The following is an 11,162-nucleotide window of genomic DNA, read 5'->3' on the forward strand; positions in this document are numbered from 1 at the left end:
TCTTTTTTCATGTTGGGTCATGGGGATTTTCTCTGCATTGCCCTACCACCCCTTGGGCACCTATATATGGGGCTAGTAGGATACCCACAATTACACACATATCACTATATACAGAGAGGGTCTTTTGTTGTGGTAGTTATGGGGGCTGATCGCCCCCTCTTTCCTACTCTAGCGTTTTGGTTTGTGGTCTATTGTCTCTCCTCTCTCACGCTTCCACACACGTGCACTCTCACATGGTATCAGAGCTTATGCTCTCCATGGTTTGTGCACCTTCTGCATCAGGTTCTCCCTCCCAAGAAGAAGATCAGCCAAGGTCTTTTCAAGGAGAGGCCAACGCTCAACCTACAACAACATTCTATCGTAAAGAACCTACGTTTTGTGCAGCAAAAAACCCTAGTGTTTTTGGAGGTTGCTGTGTTTTTTTGATCTCCCATGGCAATCACTAGATCTGGCAGCCAATGCCAGCCTTTTCAGGCATTTTTATCGCCGAAAAATCCTCTCTACCACCTGCGTTTTTTAGAAAACCTGCGTTTTTGGACAGATATAGTAACATTTTTTCAAGAGGGGGGTAGCGCTACCTTTGGCCCACCATGGATCTTGCCTTTCGACTCTCGGCTTGGCATCCGGTGCCTTGTCGGCCCTGTTCCTCTTCATATCTACTACAGTTTCTAGCCATTCTACACTGTTGTTTTCTTTGTTTTTTGCCCACCTAGGGTTGTTACCTTGATTCGCCACCCTCCCCAAACCCTCTACACTGCTCCCAACCGTGCCAAGAGCGTACGAGCAAGCTAAATATCATTGGAAATCATTGTTTTTATCTCCTCGCAGTTGTGTTTTTGGGTGGACAACAACCTTTTGGTTTGTGTTTTTCACAAAGGATGAAGTTACCTCTTACCAGGACACCATCCGATTGTGGTCCGTGCGGTCTCTCAGTGACTGATGTAGTGGCTTGATCATCTACGGGCGTACGTTGCTTGGGAGATCCATTCATTCCAGCCATCATTTGGCGATTGTGCACTCCAGAGGGGGTGGTGACTTGTGGTTTTCTATGGACACACCTATGCACTCACTAGAGGAGTTCACACGAGATATGGCCATGCTCATGGCATATGGGATTCCGACATTCCCAAAGAAGACACCACCATCTTTGGTGGATAGACACTTACCACTTGACCTTGACAAGTCAAATCACTTGCTTACATAAGAGCATCTACATGGCCTCAAGGAGAGGATCTTGGATCTCTTCTTGGATAGGTTCATTGCTTGGATCTACAGATTGGAGTGGGACTATAGTGCTTTGGACTCTCTTAGAGAGCTTACCCGCGAGATGCGGAAGAGCAGGCATCCCGCGACTACATCCGGAGTCACCCGGAGCTTTGCTTGGATGGTAGTGCAGTTGCTCTTCTACACTCTTGATCATTTGGATTGCTACCTTCAGAGTTGCTTACACTCTGTGAGTGCCCATGTGCGCGGATGTGTGTGTGCGTGCGCGGTGTGGTGCGTTTGGGAAAGGGGAAGAGCACAAGACCGTGTGGGTGAAGCAACCTCAGGAACTGGTGAGTGAGGTGCTCTTTATTCATATATGTATAATGATATAAGGGCATGTACACATGTGGGCGGGCGATCGGACATCGGACGTCCAGCCCGGGCGCTACGCGTGTGCGCGGATGCATGCGTGCGTGCAAGGAAGGGGAAGAGCACGAGACCGTGCGGGTGAGCAACCTCAGGAACTGGTGAGTGAGGTGCTCCTTATTCATATTCATATACGTATAATGAATAAGGGCATGTACACATGGGCGGGCGATCGGACATTGGGACATCCGACCTGGGAAAAAGGCGTAGCACCTTCACTCCAACAAACTCCCACTTAAAGGCGATGCACCGATAAATGAGGCCTACTAGTAGCTAACCTACTAGTATGTACAAAAAACTAGGTGAGAGACTCTCTCAACCTATGCCCGTTGGCTCACTCTATCGATCTACACGTAGTCGTATTGGCTCTGGTGGTAGGTGAGTGTGCGTACCCACGCTAGAGCTTGCATGTAAATTCCATAGAAATCAACCCTCGACACAAATTGAGGTATACTACTACCCTTCGATTGTTGGTAGGTAGCACGTTCAATTGGAAGGCAACATATATAATGTTGATTCATAAGTGTACTCTTACAAATTTCTAGTGAGAGGTTGCAAAAAGAAATTCTATATGCAAAACATTTGACCCATTCTCAAGGAATCTCAAAAGGTTCATAATTTGATTACACTCACAAGACGTGAATATCATGTTTGGATAATCATCAATTTTACAAGACTAAGGGGGACCAGCCTTGCAACACTTTAAGCTTTTCCCAAGAATCAATAATGTACATTAAAACGTGGGAATCATAAGTGTTCTCCCTTCGTTATGAGCATTCTCCCCTCTACTACATAGTTTTGGGGGTTCTAGCCCATTTTCAACAATCTCCCTATTAATGCATAGTTTGAAGGGAAACCCTCCCTCCGCATTTGGCATAGATCTTCTTGTGCATGCCCTTGTTGTGCTTATCTTCCAATATATGCATTCACAGAGATGAGGTTGCAGACATGAAGCTCATCAAAAACATGCTTTACTCACTGCATGTGGCATATATGCTGACTAGAGCATTAGCATTGAAGTCTTTTTCCAACAGACCTTAGTGGCAATCTTGTCGTGAGTCTTTTCACCCATGTCAGCCTCTTGCTTAATGCCACATGTCTAGAAGGAGAGAAACCCTCGCTTGCATCCTTTGAAAATAGCCCAAAGCTTCTAGATTTGTCCTTGTTAGATATACCAACACCATAACTGACATACATGTCGATCAAACCACTACACGGAGCATGTCTTCCCGGGCATTCTTTATTGATAGTCACCACAACAGTACTTTCCATTTTGAAAAACCTGAATGTAGTTTGGAGCATCTATGAGCGCTAATCAAAGCTCTTGATTTTGTGATGATGAGCGTTGCACTACTTGTTTAGTGGCAAGCGTTCATTGTCCACCCTCAGGACTAAGTGACACGGGCATGGGAGCGTGAGATCTATGGTGGGGGCATTGTGAGCCGTAGATAGGGAATAGGGTACCTTAGATTACTTTCGATGTCACCATTGGGATCTTGGAATAGAGTACCCTAAATTACTTTCGGTGCCACCACTGGGATCTACGGCCCACAATGCCCCCGCCGTAGATCCCACCCTCCCATGACATCGCACAAGCGCACAAAGCAATATGAGGAAATGGACACAAGAATGAAGAATATACATGCACTGACCTACTTTCTATGCAAGAGTGAAGTTTTTCTGGATCTCCGTCGAACCTGGGCCGACACAAGAGAGTCAATAAGCTAGGGGCAACAGAAAATTCACAGGAAAACTTCTTAGGGAGCACATGTTTCGAGCTCTTGTCCGCGCCACGACTGATGCAGCTCGTCGAGGTATGCTTCTTTCTGTTTATTCAGAGTAGCCGCGAGGCAGCTATGAAACTAGGGCTACTTTGTTTTCTGCATGGAGGTGCTACACGCTTTTTATGAACTGGAAGACTCAGGACTTTGATACCTTTAGCTTTGTGCTTTGCACATTGGCCGCCGCAGCGTGGCATCATCTGCAATACCAACACTGACGTTGGTTGGAGGAAGTGTCCCAGCATCTTGGACTTTTGTTAGGCAAGGGTCTTTAATGTGGAGTGTATAATAGCTTGGTGAATTTGGGTGTTGTGGGATTACTTGATTATCGTAGGGTTGTTATGGTATTCACATGGAATGGGAACGGAAATGAGACCGACAAGGCCATCTGAGACGGAAACGGCTTGCTCGCTGCAATGGAACGCATCAGAAATGGCTACTTGTAGTTATAATTTACACGTAACCTTCAGAAATTCGTTAAGAAATGGCACAAAGGAAACAAGAAACGGGTGACTTTGGAAACGGAATTCCCAATCGGATAGACCTTGAAACAGGTTTTCCTTGTGACTAAGGTAGCTACCCACACATAGAAGCCAACAGTGACATAGTTTGGAGGAAGTGTCCAAGGTTTGGGCCTTCGTAAAAGGAAAATGTCCTTAGTGTGCACACCATGTTGATGCTAAAGGAAGGCTGTTAAAGATAGCTAAATGAAAGTAGCTAATACAAAAGTTGATGAAGTTTACTCACTTCAGTGTTATGGCGCGATATAGTCTTCACACCCAACTATTGAAGCCAACAATGACATTGGAAGTTCCAAGCATTAAGGCTTTTGTTAGCGAAGGGTCTTTAGCGTGCATGCCGTATTTAGAAGAATATTGAAGGGATATTTAGTCACTCCACAATTGTCGCTAGTCGATAGAACTTTATCCACGATATCACGTCAGAGGGTACCAGCATAGCAGCTAAAAAACGCGTTTTTTGAAATAGAGTACAGAACGGGACGTTTTAAAACATTTAGTATGTTGCTATGTTAAAAAACATGGGAAATCTATAGATTTAATAAAAGTTGGCTTGCCTTAGAGTTTAGGCTTTATAGATGTCAACTTTCCATTTAATTATGTGTAACATTTGACTTCAATAAATTATATACCTTTGTGTGGACCCATATAATATATTACTTGTAAAAAAATATATTTGAAAACAACCGACGTATTTTATTTTGATCCTCAAAAAATACGTGTAGTACATGTATTAAAAAAACGCCCCGTATAAAACGTCTCGTCCCGTACTTTAGTTGCTATGGGTACTAGTTATCTTACAAGTACATCCAAGACAATTGTGTGGTTAAATTGTGAGCTCATTTGTTATAACTTGCATTTCGTTTTTGAAAAGTTCTGGAAGTTTTTTGTGAGGGTATCATTTATGGGCAGTTGAAGTCACAATTTTTTAAATTAGTCAAGGAGTCTAATGTGTGTGATCTTCAGTATGTATTGATTTTGCACAGTATTTGCTTAAATAAAATAACTCTTACTTTTTCACGTAAACCTTTTTAACTGAGTAAGCTATTCAGCTGAGGAGAGAGCTATGTTGGAACATTAAGAGAAAATTGGCTCATGTATCTCATCAAACACCTGCTCTTTTTATGAAAGTGCAGCTGTGGCATGGAAGTTTGAAGAGCTACAACCCCCCAAGGAGTTGAGTTTGTTCAGGTTTTCAAGCCAGGATGATTTGAGGAAGTGGATTGTTCACTCTGATTCTGATTATGGTGGTTAGTATTTCTCTGGCTTGTATTGTTTTTGTTAAGAGTTTTTGAGGAAAGGAGAGGGTGGGCATCATGCTATTTGCTGTTTGTTCTGGCTAGCTTTGCACCATGTAAATGCAATTTTTCTAAAACACTGTGTGATATGAGGAATGCTACCCATTAGTTAGTCCAGAAAAACAAACTGGTGCACAAACATAGCAATATGAGATTGCTTTGCACCATTTTCAAAGTTATCCATGGTTAGGTAATTCATTTTAGATTAAAGAGATACACACAAAGCATTTTAGTAGGGTTCATAACTTCATTCTCTCAGTCTGAACATAGACTTGAGGGTGATTTGAGGAACTCACAGTAAATGCTATCAAAAGCTACTAGGGAACTTAGGGTTGCTATCACTATTTGTGTATAGTGGTTGAGACTCAACCATATAATCAAAATAACTTCTCAACAAATGATCAAGTTGAGAGTCGTCGTAACAGTTGGCTATTCTTGGGTTGTCTTCAGCCCACATAGCATCATAAGCTCTAGAAGTCTTAGATAATCCTGTTTCTAAGTACAGCTGCGCACAAAATGTGCCTCACTGCACCTCCTCTCTGCATAGTCTGCATAGCTTGGCCTCTCGAGGGATGTCTGCTGCATAGGGAGAAAATCGGGTTTAGAGAGGGAAAAAAGCACTCCCATAGAGAGAGGAGAGATTCTAGAGAGAGAGAGAGCCACTGTGCAGCAGGGAGAACTTTTTGCTTTGACTAGAGTTGAGTAGGGGCCACGGTTCACCATACCACCCGGCCAAACCAAAGCAGTGATCATGAGTAAAAGCTTAACCTAAAACCCGTCACAAGTTCTCGATCATTGCTGTTCATAATGTAGCACTCTCTTTCACCTCAACATCTAGATGCAATGGGTATCACAATTTTTGTTTTGCTGCCTAAAGGTTCTCTGCGATTACTTAAAACACAATAATGTGGTTTTATGCTTTCTGTGCTAGTAGTAGCAGTGTAGTTTGTATTGGTATTGGTCTTATTTTCTGAAATCTAACTCAGGCTTCCTGAAGTGAATAATGTTTTGAAATCTTATATCATAGCTTCATTTGTTGTATGAAAAACAGCAATGTGCTTTTCAATCGTTTACAACGTAGATGAATTTATTAACGGAAAAGCTCAAGGAAGTCCTAGATTAATTGAAAGATGTATTTCCTATAGAAAAAAACTTCCTTCAGGCTTCTACATGATAGAGCAGTTGTTCATAAGACAGACTTCGCTGGAGGGCCAGCAGGATCTATTCACAGAGGAAGATGAGTGAGAAATTTGGAATCATGCAGTTTCATTTGCAAGGTTACAAGAGACATTGTTAATAGCTCGTGGGTCTATTGGTTCTACTTAGGAGGAAAGGTGGCGGCTATCATGCATGTGTCGACTGCAGATTTCTATGTTGATGGAGATGAATGCATGAATTGATGCTAATGATGCATAAGTTCTGCAGGTCTATCCAGTGCAGGTTTGGAATTGGGTGGCGACACAAATAAAACTGGTAGCTTCCTCTTTATGTTTACAAGTTCTCATCTAACTTTTCAGCTAGCTAGCCGCTTCCGTAATTTCCACTTACTTGCAGCTGTCTTTTCGGGCACTTTGTCGGAAGAGTTAAGGGAACCAGGAATTGGACGCATTGCACGAAGTGGGTTTTCGGGTATGCGCACCATTCAGGTCCAATTTTCTTAAGAGTTAGCCATTGCCTTGTGCTTATCTTGATTAAAACCATAATTGACAATTTTTGTTATGACAGAGCACCAAAAGACCATTTGTACGAGCACGTTTTTTCCTGAGTCATTTAAGTGTGAATTGTGATGCCATTAAGGTTATGCTGGGATACCTTCTCTAGTTTTCCTGGCCATCCGCCCTTTCTCTTGTTTCATGCTGGAAACCAGGGTAACCAAGTTGTGATTTGCTTTCAAGGGCAGTTATCTCTTAGGCCAGAGGCACGTGATAATATTGTTTTCCAGATACGGGATTTAGCAGTTCCAATCAATTGGTCATAGGTCTACACAATTCCCTAAAAATAAAAATCCTTCTAAAACATCTCAAAAAGCATAAGTGAAGGGTGAGTCTAGGAAATGAATAGCCTCATGGAAGTGGAAAGTGAAAAGACCTTGCTTGTCCATATAAAGAGGTGGTCGGGTGTTCACGCAATGTGTGTGTCATTTTTCATATGTATTCTTCTTTTGCTTTAGCGTGTTCTTCTCTTTAGAGTTTCCTTGCACGATGTACGTACTGTTTTTTTGTGTGAAATTATTAAGAGAGAGAGATATAGGACGTAAGTCAAGATTATCCATGATCGGCCATGGGCCAGGTTCCTGAAGTGCAGGAACCAAAAGCTTTGGGCCAGCAAGCAGACTACATTTCAAAGTCCTTTGAGTTATATGCGAGGAAACTTGCATGTGCTCCAGGTCAATGCTGCTCAGTGAGCTTTCTGTTCAACACAACAGCCAATTAAAGCATACATTGTTCAGTTATGTCTTTCTTTTTTAAGCTGAAGGAGAAGCCTGCTTATGAAAAGACTGTAATGTTGAGATGACTTGCACTAAAAGTCATTGTAGAATATTTGCTTGTACGTATTTTGTTCTTGCCAAACTCCTGTTGGAAAAACTAAACTTGTTACTGTTTTCTAGAATGAAGGGCTGCAGCAGCTTTGATCTGGACTCATTTGATACACTTGCTCTTCGTGTGAAGGGTGATGGACGCTGTTATGTATCAACGGTAAGAGCTCAAAATAGTTATCGTTCTTTCATATTCAAGCTAAGGTTGTCAGCTTAAAAATATCATAGATGTATGTGTGAGAGAGAGAATTTATTGTACTTCTTCTGAAAATCTCATATCGTGTCGTCTTATGCTTTGATTGAGTTGAAAATCACCATGCAAAAGTAAAGTTCCAAAGCCCTTGGTGATCCTTTCTTGGTTTGACATGCTGTTTTTCTTGATAGCCCAGCAAAAATTGATGGAGTTTTCTTACAATTCTCTATTTTGAGCATGCACAAGGACTCTCTACACCTGGGCTTGATGGATAATTTTAAAGCTTGCAACTTCTTTTTTGCAAGCAGGATTAATGGAATGCTCTCAGGGGGTTGTGATTGCGCCTTTTGATAGCCTTAGCCATGATAAGATCGCATTTAGCACTCAGAAATGTCCCTCAGTCTTGTAATGCTCAGGGCTTGTAATATTAATCCTTGTCATGCCTTTTGCCTAGATACGGACGCAGTCATGGTGGGGAACTTTTGAGGATGCTAACACGTGGCAGTCTATGATTTTTGCTCCAAAAGATGAATGGTTTGAAGTCATGGTAGATGAATGGTCTCTCTTGTACCTACATGTTGGTGGTTGTACTTCCACTCTTTATTTGTGTACATTTTGGTACAGATTCCATTGAGTCGTTATCTACCTACTATGAAGGGCAAAATAATCGAACTCAAGAGCGAGATGAATCAGTCACGAGTCTGTGGGATGGGTCTGGCTGTCTCAGTAAACGGGTGCCTTGAAGGTGCAGTCGTGGGGCCTGGAGACTTCAGGCTTGAACTGGATTGGATCAAGGCTCTGCGTAGGTCAGACGGCTAAGGCAATTCCAACGATTTTTTTTTTGTGAATCTTGTAGTAGCCAACCTACTTGTGGTATGATTAGCCAACGCAGACGATAAGAGAAATAAGAATCACCTACTTTGTGTGAAGGGGCGGTCCTGTGGCACATGTTTGATCAGGTGTTTAGGTAGATTGTCTTATCACTTCAAACATTCAATTCCACCCTCTTTAGTACGGTTGTTTTCATTTAGCAGGCTTGTGCAGTTTGCTGTTCTCACTGAGGTCATGAGCTCTGTGTTGATAATACATGTTCTTTTGTAGTAGGTTTTGGCAGCATATGAAGCTTTCTCAAAATACCGTCATCAAGGAATGTTCCAGGAGAGCCATGTCCTGGCTCTTCCTTTTTACTGGGTGTTTTAGCAAATTGTCTTATTTTAGTAAAGTAGGGGTGGAGTTTTAGTACTGCAAAGTTTGGCATCTTATAGCGTTTTGAAACATAACTAGAGAGTTCTCTCTCCTATGTTCTTCTTTTCCATAATTACAAAATCAGCAAAAGAGTAAGAGAATCAGCATAGGACAACACAAAACAGGTGTAGCTGTTTTCTGGCTATTTCTTGGTGCAGCTATGGACAGCGTGCATGGATCATATGGCATGAGAGAAAGTTCCAAGACATTGCTGAAGCATTACCATGGAAATATTTCTCTTGATGAGTTCCTTTTACGGTCAAGGCTCTCTTTTATCACTTTGAGGTTGAGTCCCCTTGAACTTTTGGGGAGACCCGGCGTGTTTTAGATGCTGCAGCTCTTGCCTTTTGACTGATGTGATTTTTTTTCTTAAATCTTCGCAGTCATAATGGATGTGTGTGTGAAGTCCCCTGCCCAACTTGATACAAAAAGAATGACAGGCTCCTTATGTTCAAATGTTAAAACATCAGATCGTGGCTCTTGGTTGATGAATAAGTCTTTGCCCTACAAGCCCACTTGAGTGAATCCATGATTATATTCAAATTTGCTTACTTATGAAAGCAAATTTTTCCGACGATCCATTGCAAGCAAATGTATCTCAAACTGGACACATTCTGGACATACATCAAGGCTTTCATGAGGGGACCACACTCAACATACATATCTGACAAAATACTTTTGCCCTTCAGCAATATCCAACAGTACATCGTGACAGAATTTCAAACATTTCTATTCTATTCTATACCTACTATTGAGAATTCATCTCCTTTTGTAAATGTTTTCTACTATTCTTAGTACAGTGGGCTCCAAAATGGAGAATTAAGACAAAATTGAACTAATTCATGGGATGCCATTAAAGTGGGCTCCAAAAAGTGAACTCAGAGTCTTATTGCGAACTTTATAACCCCTTTGTATGAGAAGAGACATTTGTGCATGTTAACTTCAACAAATCAACTTACACGTTGGAAGATATATTTAGCACATTGCATGGTAGAATTTTGTATCAGCTCCATATTATTTGGGAAGAGAACACTCCTGTTCTTTTTATGTTTTCATGTGACTTTGCTGTTGAAGTCTACTTACATTCCTAACCACTTGGATAGCTTGTGGAGGTTCAACCCAAATCAGCCCCTTAATTCTCTTTGTCTACCCCTCCATTTGTGGGAAACTTTAGCTACTCTAGCCTCTTTGTAAATGGGCTATCTCTATGCACTTGACAAGGATATTGTATCTACTTTTATGAATTAATCATGTTCTATTTCCATGTCTTGGTCGACCCTTTTGTGAAACCTGGCCAAAAATGGGAAGACTCTTTGATGCCAAATCTTAAACTTCTAAAATCTCTTTGAAGATGTCCTTTCGTTTAATGATGTAGGGAGTAGAGAATGTGACTGAAACAAAAAAAGAAAGCTAATGAAAAATTGCTTCCAACCCATAAAAGTGTATCATCCATTCATGCTTTCACTTGACATCAAAAGGAATTTTTAAAGCCTAGGGGGCATTTACACAGAGGCAAAGTTTCAATTCATTCAAGGAGACCATTCATTTTTAAAGGGAAATTTCTCATTTCTTCTCTCCACAACCAATCATAATTCAATTATAGACGTGTTCATTATTTGGGGACGATATTGTGATTATGCTGCAAATTTTTTAAGCCACTACATAGGCATCATGGGAGAGGAAGACCTTGAAAAATCAATGCCCAAGGCTTCTATACTTGGCAAAGAAAAATGAGAGGGTACTTGATAAAGAAAAATCGTTGGTCAATAATGAAGACGTCCCTAAGCAAGCAACCCGACCTAGATCTTACCCAAACATATGTTCATCCAAAATTGCCTCCCAAATGATTGTAAAGAATGAGCAAGATTTAAGCATAATCATCAAAGCATTACATATATCCACTCTGTGGATGAGTATACTAGTGCACACAGAGCATGGCATGGAAAAATCTTGGAGTAA

The 11,162-nt window shown here is 41.5% G+C and overlaps 1 protein-coding gene across 3 annotated transcripts; it reads left to right on the forward strand.

Annotated features, from left to right (window-relative positions):
- Positions 1 to 3,270: 3,270 nt before the first annotated feature.
- LOC147448268 (putative complex I intermediate-associated protein 30) lies at positions 3,271 to 10,155 on the forward strand. Of its 3 annotated transcripts, XM_086524122.1 has the most exons (9): positions 3,271 to 3,446; positions 5,068 to 5,181; positions 6,655 to 6,702; positions 6,784 to 6,875; positions 7,845 to 7,925; positions 8,413 to 8,505; positions 8,583 to 8,760; positions 9,362 to 9,488; positions 9,587 to 10,155. In XM_086524122.1, exons 1-9 carry the CDS (start codon positions 3,401 to 3,403, stop codon positions 9,624 to 9,626), a joined length of 819 nt encoding a protein of 272 aa, XP_086380248.1. In that variant the 5' UTR covers positions 3,271 to 3,400; the 3' UTR covers positions 9,627 to 10,155. The 3 variants fall into 3 exon arrangements, with proteins under 3 accessions (XP_086380248.1, XP_086380245.1, XP_086380247.1); XM_086524119.1 differs by lacking the exons at positions 9,362 to 9,488; positions 9,587 to 10,155 and adding an exon at positions 7,529 to 7,629 and having other exon boundaries at positions 3,274 to 3,446; positions 7,838 to 7,925; positions 8,583 to 9,092; XM_086524121.1 differs by lacking the exons at positions 9,362 to 9,488; positions 9,587 to 10,155 and adding an exon at positions 7,529 to 7,615 and having other exon boundaries at positions 3,275 to 3,446; positions 8,583 to 9,092.
- The last annotated feature ends 1,007 nt before the right edge of the window (positions 10,156 to 11,162 follow it).

This window comes from Adiantum capillus-veneris, chromosome 11 (assembly GCF_014529385.1).
Source record: "Adiantum capillus-veneris isolate H3 chromosome 11, ASM1452938v2, whole genome shotgun sequence".
NCBI classification, from domain to species: Eukaryota; Viridiplantae; Streptophyta; class Polypodiopsida; order Polypodiales; family Pteridaceae; genus Adiantum; species Adiantum capillus-veneris.